The sequence below is a fragment of the Anneissia japonica genome, unplaced genomic scaffold (genome assembly GCF_011630105.1).
Source record: "Anneissia japonica isolate Jap-2015-1 unplaced genomic scaffold, ASM1163010v1 scaffold3798_len331662_cov138, whole genome shotgun sequence".
Classification (NCBI taxonomy): domain Eukaryota; kingdom Metazoa; phylum Echinodermata; class Crinoidea; order Comatulida; family Comatulidae; genus Anneissia; species Anneissia japonica.
Genome location: NW_022746449.1, coordinates 252,439 through 270,331, shown reverse-complemented (window position 1 = coordinate 270,331; position 17,893 = coordinate 252,439). Strand labels below are relative to the sequence as shown.

At 33.8% G+C, this 17,893-nt stretch overlaps 1 protein-coding gene across 3 annotated transcripts in view; it reads left to right on the top strand.

Moving 5' to 3' along the window:
- LOC117120215 (ceramide glucosyltransferase-like) overlaps positions 1-17,893 on the top strand; it is a 62,108-nt gene that overhangs the window by 26,936 nt on the left and 17,279 nt on the right. For 2 of the 3 annotated variants that reach the window (XM_033265228.1, XM_033265227.1), the window contains exons 4-5: positions 9,149-9,251; positions 9,807-9,845. In XM_033265228.1, coding sequence (XP_033121119.1) covers positions 9,149-9,251; positions 9,807-9,845 — 142 coding nt within the window. The remainder of the gene's footprint in view (positions 1-9,148; positions 9,252-9,806; positions 9,846-17,893) is intronic. The other variant, XM_033265229.1, reaches the window with a different exon arrangement.

The following is a 17,893-nucleotide window of genomic DNA, read 5'->3' as shown; positions in this document are numbered from 1 at the left end:
CTTATACACTGATCATTTATTGTCATTACACCTGAACAACATAATACATATTTACAGCGATATAGGCCAATATTATAAAGTCACATTTGATGATGTTGCAGACGTTTATCATCCGAATATCTAAATTATTAGTAGGCCTTTAATGTATACATTATTTTAATCAATTTCAACATGCTGTGTATAATATTTAATAATAGGCCTACTATGATGGATAACCATGTATTTTATTCTTTATTTACTGACATGTTTAAAGTCGGAGGCGGACTTTAAGGTGGGTAGTTATGTAGCCGTCCGGGGCTCATACATTTTTTTAAAAATTAAAAGAAAATATTTTGTCAAAAGCGGTTGTATTATTAGATTGCTCGGTAGTAGTAAGTAGGGGCCCATCGCCTTTCAGGGACTCATTTGGACATGAGGAAGTAAGCGTTTCCCTAGAAAACACAGGCATTACATAACTGGTCAAACCTCCATAGTGGGGCATCCAGGGGCATAGTTTTAAGAACCCCTTCTAATAAATCTGCCAAATATTGTGTTTGTGGGATTTTGGTCTATTTGGTTTTTTCGGAAATTATAGAAAATGTTACGTATTGTTAAGGCGTTGTAGGAGAGTGCTGAGTATCAGTGTTACTGTAAGTAAAAGTATCTAACCCTCTCCAGGGCCCATTTGGACTCGGACTTCGCCCAGAAAGCACATGCGTTACTTAAGGCTTGGTAGTAATGTTTTAGGTAGTAGTGTGTAGTATTCTTATTTTATACACATTTTAAGTATATTTTGCGGATATTTTAAAACAAATAAACACTTATTTTTAAATTATGTTCCATTCTGGCATGAGTGACAGTAGTTTGTATATGTCTAGTTTGTTGCCTGTATAGAAATTATGATTTTAGACACCAACATCATATTTGTAGCTTATTTAGTTCCAATTATATGCACATTTTAGATAAATTTGGCGGCCATTTTTTCAAAATGGCCGCCATTTGTATACCAGGTGAAAAAACAAGTGTCAACAGGGCTTAGGGTGACCAGGACGGATTAATTAGGATATCTGGCTATGTTGACTGCTTCTACACATTCCACTCCCCCTTACTTGATTTCTAGGCCTCTTTTTTGATTTTTTTCCTAGTCTATCACTAGTAGGTTTTTGTTATTTTCAGTTTGATAATGTCATGTTACATTTGGAGAGTACAGTACTGTATGTTAAATAATCTAAAAATAAAATGATTATTTTTTTTATTGACCTTTAAATTATTTGCTCATAATTCACTTCAACAAAATGTTAGCCTCCACTCATTGAAATTAAATTATAATTTAAAGGATTAATTTTTGAAACCCTTTCAATATTCAATGCTTTATAGTCTATTGCAGAACATTGACTGCAAAACTCGGCTTTCAATTTAGGTCTCATATTGTGTAAAGTATCACCAATTTTCATAAAAGCTTGTTAAAGAACTAGATCTCAATAGGCGACATGTTTAACTTTCTGTCCCACCACCCAAGGGTTTTGGATTACACCACAATGCCAATAGTAAGAGTCAATTAGAAATTATTATCATTAAAAATTCTCAGAAAAAAAAAAAAAAAAAAAAAAAAATTTATTCAAGGTTCGAGAATGTCATGAATGTCTTTGTCTGACACTGCAGTAGACTGATGCGGACCAGACAGTGGTCGTGCCACACTAGCAAATTAATATTCCAATCTGGTTATTGAACTTGCTCGGCCAGACATTGTTTAATTAGGTTCCTTCTGATTGGCTAAAAGAAATTAATCAAAAGGCCATTCTGTAGATAAAAAAATAAAATACTTCTTGGAGTAAAGATGTTTAATTTTGAGGTCATGGAGAGGTAAAGGAAAATTAATCTGTAAGATAAGCAATAAAGCAGAGGTAGAGTAGACAGTCAAAGTGCATTCAAGCTCATGGCAAAAAGCATTCAGGATGATTCCAGGGGTGCAAGCGCCTGTCAGAGGGGGGGGGGGGGGGGGGGTGGGGATATATAGATATTTGTCTGGAGTATAGTAAGTCTATAGTACTGTACTATATACACGTATTGAAGTTTTTTTTTTTTTTTTAATCAAAAACAGTGTGTGTAAACAAGTTTCATATTTTAGAATAGTACTTTATTTTAAAGCAACAAAGCAACATAAATCATATCGGGATTCAGACTTCAAATAATGCCTTCCATCTCAGTAGGCCTACTATTAAGTTTCCCTCTACCGACTGAAGAGTGACACACTGATGGAAAAAATGATTTCTATGACTTTTTTTTCTCAGAAATGTGGTTTTAATTCATTTTTTAAGCACTAAGTTTAATTGAACCTAATACTGTATATAAAATTTACCCTGTAATTTTATTTTTATTTTTTAATTATTATTGATATGATTTTGGCATTTGACACTCAGTATACTGTAAAATTGGAATTCCTAATGTTTTATTAATAGAAATAGTCTTGGTAACCCTGTGGCTTGTTTAAATGTGATTAGGAATTGTGGTGACATGATTGATAACATCTTAAAGCCTTTGTTCTGATTTCAGACTTTCTTTGACCAAAAATCTATTGTATAGTCATGATGTGCCTTATATGGTAATATGATGTCATCATGACCATATTTGGGCATGTCACATGCTTTTGTAAAAACAAAATATGATGGTCTTAATAGGGCTTAATTTAAAGCACTACCATTCATCATTGATAGGAAAGGGAAGAGATTGATTAACTAGGTTAGAAAATGTCTGATTAATCACCCTTTGACCTCCAATTCAACCCATTTCCATGTGACAAACATGTGAAGTACTGTACTGTACTGAATCACAAATAATTCATCCTAATTTTTTTGTATCCTTGGCTTAAATAGCTACTGTACAATACTCTAGCATTTCAGCACCCTTGAAATCAAATCCTGTTTTCACCAGAATACATCCTAATGCCAAATACAGTTAATTGCTAGATTCACGCTCCCGCCCTTGCAAAATCTTGGAGGTCATGAAAAATTTTTTTTTGGCTCTTTTTTTTTTCATGGAAAATCATGATTTGAAAGATTTTTGTCAAAGCCTAAAAAGAGGTGGTTAACGTAAATGTCAAAATACTTTACAAATTTCATTTCAATTTTATAAAAAAAAAAACACAAAAAAAACATTTTTTATTAAGTACAAGCATGTTTGCTGTTACTGTAGATACAATGAACAGTAAAATACCATCACCAAAATATAATTTCAAATTCCAGTCTTGAAACTAACAATTAGTTTAATTTGGCCTGAATCCTATTTTCACCAGCACAGTGAATATATACAGTTTCGTAGGGGTCAGTGCATCATAATATATGTAGGTTAAAAACGTGTTTATTCTGTAACTTTTAATGCTTTACAGTAAAATACAGTATCAATATGTCGGTTGTTGCTAAATAACATATGACTTCAAGCGAGGGAGGTGTGGATTGTTAGGGTCACAAATAATTTGAAGCAGTGATCGGTCATCATTCCTTCATAACTTGCGTGTTATGAGAGCCGTAGTATGAAATACCTGTACACGGCAAAATAAAATACAGTTAAATTATTAAGTTATTATGCAAAGTGAGTTGCTTTTCCAAAATTATGTCCTCTGGAATAGACCTATAGGGCCATGGGCCTTTATGAAATCAATCCACTTAAGACTACATATCAAACTACTCAAATATTGGAATATGATAATATCTTTCCTGTGGCTTCGATTTTTTTTTCTCTATGTATAGGCCTATAGAATGAGATAAAATTACCTGACCATTTACAAGTGGGAAAATCCCTTGGGTTTTGAAGAACTTAAAGGTCATAAAAGACTCCTCAGAAGTCAGGAAAGCTCATTTCCGGCCATCTAGGAATTAACAAAAACCCCCTTTCTTTTTCAGGGTTTTTTGGAAACATTTTGACCCCCCCCCCTCTTTCAAATCCTGGATCCGCTCGTGGTCATGTTTCATGTCTGCTTCTTGATTTTTTCATCATCATCATCATCATCATCATCATCATCATCATCATCATCATCATCATCGTTATCATTCTTATCATTAATACAAATGTTTGCTACACCTTTTGCCCAGGCTTTTTTGTTCTTATTTTTTTGCCAATTTTAGGCTCAAATTTTCTGATTTTACATACTGTTAAAATATATAAAATTATTATTGTTCTGGTATTACACAATCACACCTACTGTACAGATAAACCATAAAAATATTTTGTTGGTTTTTCTATTTTTGTTAATAATAAAAATGGCATTTGAAATTTTACCTCAGCCTCAATTTGTTCTATTTATTAAAAAAAATACTGATTATAATGGCTCTTTTCTCGGATAACTAAACTATACCAGGCCCATGTCTTTTAATAAATTACAGGCGTAGCAGCACTATCTATATTACTATTAGTCTATATCGTAAAATATCACACGTAGGCCTATAAAAAAAAAGAAAATCACATTTTACTGTAGGCTTTAATCGTCAATTTTATATGACATCATCAAAAGAAGCCACACCTTCCTCACTTGAATTTGTAGTATTAGCAACTACCCAATATTTCGGCTTTGCTATCATCGCTTGCCATTAAAAGATTACAGATACCCTCCAAAAAAGTTCCTTTCTTTCTTTTCCTCTTCCCTGTAAAGTGAACTTCCAATGACTTGTTACACCAATCAAATGTTATTTATACAAATGTTATGGTTATGGCATGTTGGCAAAACTATTTCCATCTATTATACTTGCAGAGTTCATCTACAGTACGTTGTCTGTGTGTGGTACAATGTACATGATGAAGTTTAATTAACAGTGATATAATAAATATGACAATGGTAATATTTTCTTTTATGGGATGTTATTAGCGTAACTTAATAATATAGTAGGTTTTATAAACAGTGTTTTTGATATCACAACAACAGAATACAGTATTCTGAAAACTATTCATGATCTCATCTCTTTTACAGGTTCGTCATGGGAAGGGGAATTTCCTATAGGCCAAGTTTAACTCAGAAGAATTTCTTTAAAAAACAAAGTTATGATTTAACATTATCCAGTTAGTAAACTGGTCAAGAAAAGGTAGGGGATTCAAACCTCCCCCTCCTCTCCCTACATTAAAACTACAACTTGGGACTGACAATAAAAACATTTTGTAATTTTTGCTTACAGACCATTCAATTGAATTTATAGTCGTCTTAACAAGTAATTCTTGTTATATTTTGAGAAAGTATGCAATAAACTAATTAATTCAATTATAAAATGCAAAATACAATTATATGGGAATATAAGAAGGTGAAACCAAATATTAATTTATCATTTTTGACGAGTTAAAATTATTGAAGGTGGAAATAGTTTGCCATTTATCAGCTCTACTGATGATGTTTGATACTAAATATTGTATATTTCACTCAGGGGTTTAGCCAGAAAAATGAAATAGGCCATCCAAAATGGAAGCCAGTGGGCGTGGCACTCAGTTGATGGCTGGGCCACGCCCATCTTTGGGAATCCCCACCGAATATTGGTACGAAAACAAATACATTCAATCAATAAATGTTGTTTTTATCAAAAGTAATTTATATTTGGCTTTACTTTAATGTAACATTCAATAGATTTGAAGATTATAAAGAATTTGCTAAAGGTAGACCAGGCCCAATTAGGCTAGGCCGAGCTGATTAGGCCAAGCTGTCCAAGCCATCCCGGTAAAAATGGCCGCCGTAAATAATTGTAAAAGACTGCCGGACTGCTCGCTGCTAAGCCTATGATTTCACTGTAAACTAGTAGTAGGACGGTAGTGTTTCTTTTTCAAACATTTTTACAGGCCATCTTTTATTTTATACTATGTTCAGTTAACTTAAAGAGGCTATACAGTAGGTATTACTGTTTATGCACAATCAGAAAGAGGAATTTATTATTATGTTAATGTATAGTCTGATACACTATTGACTGTACTATATATTGCAGCATATTGCCTTTTGGATTATGTTTATTATGTGATTTATCTGCTAATGTCTGAAGTACCGATTGGTGAACTGTAGGGTAAATTGAAGGGTATACTAGGCTATAGGGTGTCTAGTGTGTGCGGGGGGGTGCACAGCGGACGTTCCCCCCCCAAAAAAATACTCGCCCTCCTCCAGTCGCCCCACTCCCAAAATCATGCTCATGTAGTTAAAAAATGCATCTCAAATCACCTTATTTTGTGAGTTTGCACCCCTCACCTAATATTCGAGCCCCCCACTTTACCTTTCTTAATTTGCCTTCCCACCCCCAAATCAACTCCCCTTCCATTTCAAGACTCCTATCTACAGTAGATACGACCAATGATGGGCCTGCTAAATAGAAAATTTGTTAGCCTATAATCAAAAAACTGCGTTTAATAGTCAAAATACAAACGTATGTTCTTTTTTATACTTACTTGGTGTAGTTCTTCTTCAAAAGAATTCCTATTCCTGTAAGTTTGACAAATTTCAATTTAATAATACAAGTTTCTCCTATATCGGTCATATGTATGCAAATGTGTTTTAACTTTAATCATTGAGTTAATAGAATGTATGGCAATACAAATTATCTAATCGCCAGTGGAGGTCCTAATTAGGCTACTGTAGAGATGCAGTGAGAAGAACATGCACACATAATCTTGGTAGCAGTGCTTCGACTCCAGTGTTAAATTGGCTATTCAAATGCCACCACGCAGTTGGCACAATAGCGTTAATTTAAGCATTATAGTGTGTGCTCCTACTTCCATTGACTCGCTGAATAAAGCGATTGGCTGAAATTGAAAACTAGCCTTGCAGAAATTCTAAACAGCTGAGTGTGACTTATCCAGGTACTAAAATAGGCCAAAAATTGCAAAACTATTCCAATGAACTGTAGCAATCTGTACTCGAAAAATCAAGGCTTGTATAGAAGTTTGTGGCTAAGAAACGCCTTAAAATAAAATGGAAAAAACTGTACAAATTTATTTATTTTTTTAGGTTTTAGTCAGGGTATGCACTGCATACCTTGCTTGCCTTGACGGTCTGCCACTGGAAGTACCTTGATGTACAGTACCGTAATCCAAGCTCCATTTTATGATAAATATTCTCACCACTCTTTGTCACAAAGAATGAGATAAAATGCAGGGCCCATCACAAATTTGCATGCCACAACAATGTTTTATTACTACAGCTCATAACCTTACAAAATCGAAAGAAACAACATCTGTCTCACATAAGTATAATATAGTGCTATACCATCCACTTATACACATCTAGATGTGTATAAGAGACAGGGAAAATCCCTTGGGTTTTCTGTCTCTTATACACATCTAGATGTGTATAAGAGACAGGTGCTATACCATCCACCCCCCCCCCTCCTACCCAAAAGCTTGTGCCCCTATCCCCATTGAAAATGTCAGAAGCTAAAAAAATCACACTCAAGTAGTTAAAAATCACCTCATATGACTATATTTTTGTGATCTAGCGGCCCTCACTCATCGAGCTCCCTACTCCACCTTCTTTACCCCTCCCCAATCAGCCTCCCTATTTCTAATAGATAGTGTACACCAATAATTCTTGTATGTATTTCTTACTGTCATCTATTACCAATTCTAATGACTATGGAGTTCAATGGTGCGATATCACATTGGTATGTGTTTTTTTTTTGTGGACTCGCTTGCTATCGTCTCACTTGTAAGCTGTGGGAGTAAATCCGGTTGGAGAAATTATGGGATGCGTCATTAGATAAAGATGGAAATGAAGTCTTCCAAACGTAAACCTACAAAATATGAAACCATGTCTAGATAAGACCAGTCCTACTGTACAATGAACTATAAAAAGTAAACAACATTTATTCAAGTGAGTTTACCAACACACAAAGCTGTCAGAGTAAATCCGGTTGATGAAATTATGGGATGCGTCATTAGATAAAGATAGAAATGAGGTCTTCCAAACAAAACCTACAAAATATGAAGCCATGCCTAGATAAGACCAGTCCTACAATGAACTAAAAAAAGTAAACAACATTTATTTAAGTGGGTTTACCAACACACAAAGCATGGATGGGTTTAGGATTTGAAAGTACAATAGCCAAAAAAAAAAGTATGTAAAGAAATAGACACACACGCCCACTGAGAGCCTATTTCTCATTGTTTAGCATAAACTAAATACCTGTTTATTGATTGTGTTATATTAAACATGTTTATGAAAATAAAGTTCTTTTTGTCTTTATTTCACAGGATCAAAGGGTGTCATAAACTTCTATTTTAGTCCAAGTCAAAATATCTTTTTATTTGCGCCCTTTAAATCATGTAAAAATCTAAAATTAGTATTTGAATAAAATGAAGGTTTTGGAAATCAGTTTCTGTGAGGGGAGTATTCGTATGACAAGATGAATTGATAAAAAAAAAACAATACAAGTCTCCCTCCAATTAAAGATCACATTTAGGACTTGAGGTTGCCATGGTCTTAAGCATCTTTGGTCTCTAATTAGAATAATAAAGAAAAATTCTTCATGGTGTTCTACGAGACCATTGAGTTCATGGAGGGTCATAGTAGACATGTTTATAAAACTTACAGTATTTCACGTCCGCCTGTAACCTCTTCAGGCTAGTCTGATCATGGGCTGATCATTGTCAAACTCAATATTAAAAGGTAAAAGAAATTATTAATTTGGGACCACAGAAAATTAGTCTTTGATTGGAGGGGATTTTTATTTAGAGGGAGACATATTAATAAACATTCTTTCAATTTAGTTGTGATTTTTGATTTACACACGGTGGTGATGCTACTGTACACCCTCCCCAATCATATCAGTAGATAGCGTAGTTGATGCAGGCCATATCCGGTAGTGTGAATGAACAATACTAGCAATGTGCTAATTTTCCCTTAACTCTATAAATCTTAAATTGTGTCGCCGGTCTGCTTGTGGAAAATATATTGCTCCACCCCTGCCTAAAATTTTACAATATCCCCCCCCCCCGATATCAGTCGCTGGCGCAGTGACTAGATTTACAGAAAGTTTTTCCAAAAATATCCTACTAAACAAGTTCCACACTATAAAGAAGTTAATATATAAATAAATATTGAATAAAATGTGGTATGTTGAAGTAGGCGTATTATAAGTGATTTTTTTTTTTCTACAGTATATTGTTGATATTATTCTTATCTAATGAGTTTATATAAATTTTTTGTTTCTTTTAGTATGAACTATTTGTATGTGTACAAGACGAAGGTGATCCTGCAATAAAGGTTGTGGAACCTCTGATACAGAAGTACCCAGATATTGACGCCCATTTATTTATAGGTAATTATAATCATTATAATATAATTATTACATATAGCACATTTATATTATTATTACATAATTTTAAAGATGCACCGGGCCAAATTTATATAAAAAAAGCACTATGATGCTTCATCTTTTCTGGATTTACCTTGTTTTTTTTATGCAAGCTAATACACTTAAACATTCTACCGAAAGTTTTACATTCGTCAGTGCAATATTTCCTAGGTCTGCACATAGCAAGTAGTTGCCCACATATTGTTGCTTATACTACAAAATTTTGGAAAGCCCTTTTATCATTTACTGTACATCTGAATTACAATTAAGTGGAATGATTTGCTCTTCAGTGGAATGATTTGCACTTAAGTGCAGTTCATTTGCACTTAAGTGCAGTTCATTTGCACTTAAGTGAAACACTTAATTGTAATACACAAGAAGTTCGTGAATTAATCAGATACTTCATTTTTGCCTATGAACCCCTGATATAAATACTGTATAAATACCTGAAAAAATGACAGGTTGGAAAGGAAAATTTGATTTTTCATCAATTTCATGTTTCATCATTTTTCCCATCAGAGTCCAAGGATACTAACAAACAATCTGAATGTGAAGAAGGTAAAATGGTTTAATATGTGCACAAAGTTGATTTAATCTCTAAAATATAACATACTGTACCTTCTGTACTATTTGACTTCTGTTTTATCTTGGGTTTCTGTTGGTGTAGATACTGTAGTGGATCTAATTTTGCATTATCCTAATTTATAGTGTCACAAATCCTGCTATTTGTTACGTATTTGCTTTTGACATAATTATTGAGTGTTTCTCAACAAATATTTTTTACCATATTTGGAACTAAAACTTCATACTGTAAACCTGTCACTCTTACTGCAGTGGTGGGTTTAAAATGGGGAGTTGGCAATTGCATGGGGTAACTTACTTGTTCCCTTGGTTTTGCTATACGACCTTTCAATTATAAGAGGGAAATGAAATACATCCTTTGTCCCTGCTCCTCTATCTTGCCCTCACCCCTGTTGTGCACCTTTGTTCTCCACCTTTGTATTTTCACCACCTCTGATTTGGTTCCTTTTTACCATGTAAACCTGCATGTATTGTCACTCTTTATTTGGGTGGTGGGCTCAAAATGGGGAGTTGGTAAGGCATAGGATAACTGTACTTTTCACCTTAGTTTACTGTAAAAACTTTCTAATGAAGGAAAGAGAATGCTTCTATGTCCCTACTCCTATGTCATGCCCCTACCTACCCCTATTGTGTACCTTTGCGCTCCACCTAGTTGTTCACCAACTCTGTTCTCACTGTTCTAAAAAATCTTGCATACACCGCAGTTATTTTATTATTAAAGCCCCATTCCCGGCAAAATTTCAGTTTTTAAGAAAAATCTAATTTTTGTATAGTGTTATAAAGATTTATAAATATAATACGGAATTGCTAGTTTAACTGAATTTAGACATTCCTAAGAATGAAAAAAATGTAAAATAAGACTGAAATTTTATTTTTTGTGTTCCACACAAAAAATAAATGCGGATTAATTTTTCATGTTTGATTTTGCGTTAGGTCGTGAGAAGAAATATCGTTGGCGCCGAAAACATTAGCCTATCCAACGCTGCTAGGCTAGGCCTAGCCTTACCTCGATTTAGGTTCTGTTATCACACATAAAAACGGCCGACATGATATTTTCCGTTTGCTAGTATTGACACTTGTGAAATATAATATTTCATAGGAATTATTTCAAATTTGTTAAAAAACTGATTGTGACTGATATTTTGACACTTAAACAAACATATCTCAGCCTAACCGAACGACTGCATTGTGTGAGATGCGAAGTACAAAAACTAATTCCTTTAGAGAGGGCGCACTTTATTGACTGTATAAAGTATACATAAAAGCGAGAGTATTCCAGTGGATGCGGTCTACAACCTTTGCATTTGCCTAGTAACGATGAATTCGTCGAGAAAATGGTAATATTTTATGAGAAATAGTCTGTATTTCTCATTTTTTTTATTCTTTTGTGTAAAACTAAAATTCATGCCAATATTTTTCCATGATTTATAATAATTTGAGTAATGCAAATGCATATTTTTTAAAAAAAAGTCAGTTTTTAGTGAAATTTTGCCGGGAATGGGGCTTTAACTTTAAATATATTCTTGACTTTTAAGCTTTTCATTTGCTGATTTTCCCAATGCAAACTTGTAATTTGTTATTTATTTGTATTCCTTTGCCTGTCTAGAACATAGTCATTAAGTGCTTTGCTGTACAATTACCATATGCTGAAATTATTATGTTTGAGCAAAATATATTGTCCCCATTGGGGTTCTAATCTACAGTATGAATTTTTGATACCTCTCCAAGTGCATTACATCGAGACCCACAGACCCCAATGGAATATGCCATCTGCTGGCCTTTTTGGCTTATCTAGACCCAGGGTTTCCGGAACGCCGCCCTCAGCGGCGAGTGCGAAGCACAACTCAGGGTCAAAATTGGAACGTGAAATTTGGATATTGTTTTGTAGTCAGATTTGCGAGAAAAACTTCAGCTACCCGTATTTCTCAACTGAGACGTCAGTAGGAGCTGTAATTTGTATGGCAAGGAGATTGAGCAACCCTTCATTCATATTAAGGGAATTTACACCCAGAAACTTTGTAGTTATTAAGATTTTGGTTATAATAGAAAATATTCATTTTTTGGTGACGTCACACTCACATTAGTCAGCATGCATACGTCATTAGCTAGATACGTCACCTTTTCCTGGTAAGGCAAACTTTCCCGGCGTGCTTTTTTCATGGATAAACAAACACCACTGCTTTGCACATGGATGCCTTGCCCAAGCCAGGGCTACAAGAGCCGCATTGTTAGCATTGTATAATACTTAAATAAGGTACCTCTGCAAATGAATTATTCTTAGTTTTTTTGTTTTCTTATTTTAATTTATTTCTTCCGAAAGTGTACTTTCTATCAAATATAATTCCACTGTCTTAGTTAGGCCTAGGCTATAGTCTTATGCCTCATCGTCCCCCGCTACACAGTACATCAGGAGCCCCTCCCCCATACAGTACAGACGTTTGCTACTGTAGGTAACAACATGATTGCACCTTCCTTCCCAGGTGTTCATGTAACATTGACATAATTGTTAGCTAACCAGTTGTGTGTATTTCTTTGTGAAAATGAGTACCGTCGCGTACTCATTTTCACAAAGCATTTGCATCCCCTCTTGTAAAGAGGGATTCGAAATAATTGTCTCCATATCTTCGCTAATTAAATTAATCACCGTAATTTAGCTTTAACACTTATGAATTTAGGGAGCACTTAAAATGTGAAATAATCATTTCACTACCTGACAAACTCCAAACTTTATTCATTCATTAGGCCTACATAATAGTTTCATATTGTCTAGATGTGTATAAGAGACAGTTGCTGTACTATATACTCCAACATCACTGGCGCATGGTAACAACCAACTGACTGCAGACCATTTCCGGTCACACATTACTCTCCATAACACAGCACCCCCTAGTTCCGTCACCTCTGGGTTTTAGATGTGGTTATCCATTGTGCATTAGGCCAAGTAATAAAAATGGAGTTTCTCGTCCTAATATTGAAAAGAAAAAAGAGAATGAGGGCTTTTTTTTTATACTCCGAGATGGCAAATCCAAGATGGTTGATTAGAAACAGGTACTGTATTACTTTCTGACTTTTACCAAGTAGACACATTAAAAGCAAATCAAAGAAGCAGTAGACATTATTCACTATTCCCAACCACGAACAATCGAGAGAGGAATTTTACTGATGCGAGTTAGCCAGATTTTCATACATTTTGTAAAACATTATTAGGAAATAAAAAAATAAAATTTTGGTGAGGCAGAGAAAATGAAAGCATGCTAGATATGCCAAGGCCTAGCATACCCTGTAATTTATCCTACTGTCCGACACTGATCTCAATCATGTTTTATTGTGAATATCAGTGCACAACAGCCTAGGGGTGATATTTGGTTTCAGCAAAATATAAAGAAAACATAAAAAAAGCCTGCCTGCTCATCACTTTTCCTGCCTAGATAGGGTGATAAACTAATAATATTTTTTATAGGGCATACTCTAATCTGGACAGAGCTAAGGGATTTCTCAATATACATTCACATTATTATTGCCTATCATTGTTATCGTCATCTTCAAGTCCTTAAAACATCATCAGGATCATTTCACTTTAGCTACTATCTGCTTATTGCGGGATACAGTAAATGCCTCTTCAAACTGTGATCATTTGAACTTGTCTGTATCATTAATATAAAATATGGAATGAAATACCAATACACATTCGTAAAATTAAACACAGAAAGACCTTCAAAACATCTTTTCAACCTCCTTTTATCTAAAGGATATGTTATATCATATTTGTTTTCATTGTATTTGTTTAAATTTTGTCTTTTGGATAATAAACAAAGAAGAAGATGTATACAGTATTAGATTAACAGAGGTCAATGCTATTTGAATAATTTCTAGAACATTCAGGTTTTTTCCAAATTGGCCATGAGATGTGGTTTTTAGCTGATAACATATTTTATCATATTTTATTCAATCCAGAACATTATACAGACATAACAACATAATATGTACTGATAAAAGTCAGTCAATAAGTATTTTTACTACAATAAAAGATTGTTACTTCGATTACCGTTTCGATTTTTCTCTATGGCATGTTTTTACCTTATTACTATTGTAATACAGTAATACTATTATTGAAGTGTTTGTTTTAATTATGTATTAATTTGATTTCATAGGATGTTGAGCTTCGATAGGCATGACGTTGCCTCTTTTCAACCTCCTTTTATTTAAAGGATATGTTATATCATATTTGTTTTCATTGTATTTGTTTAAATTTTGTCTTTTGGATAATGAAGAAAGATGAAGATTATACAGTATTAGATAACAGAGGTCAATGCTATTTGAATAATACCTAGAACATTCAGGTTTTTTCCAAATTGGCCATGAGAAGTGGTTTTTAGCTGATAACATATCTTATCATATTTAATTCAATCCAGAACATTATACGGACATAGCAACATAATATGTAGTGATAAAAGTCAGTCTACAATAAAAGAATGTTACTTCGATTTCCATTTTGATTTTTCTCTATGGCATGTTTTTACCGAAATTTATTTATTAATTTGATTTCATAGGATGTTGAGCTTCGATAAGCATGACGTTGCCTCTTTTCAACCTCCTTTTATCTAAAGGATATGTTATATCCTATTTATTTTCATTGTATTTGTATAAATTTTGTCTTTTGGATAATAAAGAAAGAAGATTATAGAGTATTAGATAACAGAGGTCAATGCTATTTGAATAATTCCTAGAACATTCAGGTTTTTTTCCAAATTGGCCATGAGATGTGGTTTTTAGCTGATAACATATTTTATCATATTTTATTCAATCCAGAACATTATACAGATATAGCGACATAATATGTAGTGATAAAAGTCAGTTTATAGATTCACAGTTAGCTACTTGTTTTGTGGACCAATATTAATGCGACCACAAACATACTGTAGTACTACAGTACTCTTAAAATTTTTTAAAAAGTGATTACAACATAATTATGATAATTTTTAAGTATGTAGTTTATTTTATGGTATCTTTGCTTCTCTTGGTTTCTAGCTTGTCTATGATATTTCGTCCATCTTGGTTTGTATTTTTGTTTTAGTTGCATTATGTTTAACTTTGTTTCAAGTAACAGCCTTGTGGAAGAACTCCTCAATGAATGTCCTTTGTTATTAAAAATCCATATTTGTACTGTTGTCACTTATGATCCATTATTTGGGCCTAATAAATTCTACCAGTCTCCTTAAATCAAAAAAATAAATTTTTGACATAAAATTTTGGAATACATATTTTTGAAATGTTTTTCAACTGATTTTTGCTAAGACACAAAGAGGATATTTGATGATAAACTCAGCAACGGTTAATTAGATATAGATTTTTGAACATTTAAAAACAGGTGGTAGTAGGTTTGGGGAAGGGAGTTTCCACCTTTTTTCCCCAGTTTAAAAAAATTAGTGGATACAACATATCAAACATTTTTTTTTCTTCGAGAGCTTGGCTTTAAGACTGTATTCAAATCTAGTATTTAGGCAACTACACTTGTTTTAGTCCAAATTTAATTGCAAAACAGACTACAACTTACTATCAATAATCAAGTTTTTTTTTTTTTTAGTGAATGAATGAATTTAATCTTCCTATGCTACAGTACAGTGTAGTCACAGAGTAATAGTAGCATGCTTTAAATACCAAACCGTAAGATTTAATAATGATTCATATCGCAACAATTAGATTAAAGATGAGTTTGTAAAGTAATTAGTAAACGATGCGTCAGAGACAGGTGAGCATTCTTTCATGAATCATTTTACTCACGTGGATTTAAAATTCACTGATTGGATGATGACAGACCACAATACATCCATGAGTCATGATCAGTCTTCTTTGGTGGTATGATGTCATAAAAAATGTTGACATAATGACATCATCACTAATAAGGAGATGAGAACACCGGATGACATCATCAGTGAGTGAGAGATAGGCAGAACTTTAAACTGATGAAGGAAAATGATAATAATAATAATAAAATCTTTCTTCATTTACAACGGAAGCTTGTTCACCAAGGTGTAGTGGTGTTCTTCCACGAGGATGGATAGTTTATGTACAGTAGCTGTCATCACCAGAGATTCATTAACAAAATACAACCTGAAATTAAACATTCATGCATAGTTAAACATTTTACAATTGATTATGTTATCCAAATTAACCACTGTAGTCACATATTATCAAGTTAATGGAAAAGAAAGAAGTATATCCTGCTTTGATTGGGCCAAATATAATTTGATAGGAAGATTTAGTTATAAAATTGTATATAATCGAGACAGATAAAGCTATGCTGTTTTCGGTGACTTATATAAATTAATCTTTTTTACCCAATACTAGTCAATTAATTACTGTATGTGTCTATGTAAAGAATGCGGTTTTGTTTATGCACCAGTTATTACATTGGCAAGGGAAATACTTTCTCATTCCTAGTTATCATTTCAAAGCTATTAACTTCACATAGACTCACTCAATTCAAACATTTAAATATATAAATGAAATTTAGCTTGACAGTTAATTATTTTAAAGTCATTGCAATTAAATATAAATTACCTTGTGTAATCGTGTGTTGTAGGCACAAATGATCAGCCAGAGAGTATGTGGTGAGAGGTCAAAGTTTGCCGACAGTGGATCCAAAATCTCTGGAGAGAGATCTGAAGTCGCTGACAAGGAACCTCTGCTGCCCCGCCACTGTGATTATGGCAGCTCACAGCAACCTTGAACCCTGGGGCCTACAGCTACTGGGTCCTAAAGTTGAGATCGGGAGGGAGGGTTGGAGACATGTATGGGCCCAGGGTGGTTATGTAGAATATTTAAAGGTAGATGCATAATATATACCACCAGTAGTCTATAATAAATTTAATTTTTTTAACATTTATTCTTTTACTCTACATGAGCAGCCCGGACCATTTGTGGTCCAGAGCCGGGGCCCTTTTTCCGGCCCGATCCCCCTCCTCCCCTCCCTCTTCTTGACTTTACTGCCAATGATTTTTTGGGCAGAGTTCATTATAAGAAAGGATGCTTGCCTTCAAATACTAGACTTTTGGGTTTAAATCCTATAAATTACTGCTCTAGTGTAAGCATCATAGTGATGCATCACATAGTTTGATACGTAAATTATATGTGTGCCTACCAATATGTAATGAATGTAAAAAAAAAAGTCACTAGGATTTAATGTGTATAAAGTAGGTTTGGCTTTTTATTATTGTGTTTGCTTTTGTTGATACTGTATTGTCTTTAAAATATTAATATTAATTGTGGACTTTTTAAATTTATGAACTATGGCTCAAATATACAGTAAGTTGAAATTAGAAATGAAATATGCACAGAATGTGCATAATGAAATTAACTTTATATAAAGGAAATAATATGGCTAAATTGCACATAATCTGTTAACTAAGCTGGGCTTAGCTGTTGACTTTGAGGAGCTAATCCGCCCTGTTGGTTTTTTTTCGCTACTGGGTATTATTGTAGGAAACTTGAATGCCCAGTGGATAGAGTTGATTCTGAGCAGACATTTGGAGAGAGGAGGGCATGCATGACCCTGGAATGGGTCTGAAGTGGGGTATACAAACACTCTGATACAAAATTAAAGGGGGGTGAAACAAAATTGGAGGGAGTGAAACAAAATGGGTGGGGGTAAAACAAATTAGCTGTGTTCAAAAACAAAGCGAAACATTTAGAGTCATCCCTTTAATTTTTAATGACAATCACCTGAAACTAACCACCATTTTTTCAAACTCGCCCACCCCCCCAGTTAATTCATAAATCTTTAGCTCATTCACCATTCACACACCCTTTTTGTATATCAACTTAATACTGCCAGAGCCTGACTTTAAAAGAAACCTGGTTTACATGAAAATCAGAATGGTTGCTACCAGAGGCCTGCATTCTAGACAGTTTCATCTATTCTTTCCATGTCTGTTTTAACTAATGGTGGTAACCATAAAAGTCCTTACAAGTTTTAAAAAGGACAAAGTCTCCAGTTGTCCTCTAACTTAAAACTTAGATACAGG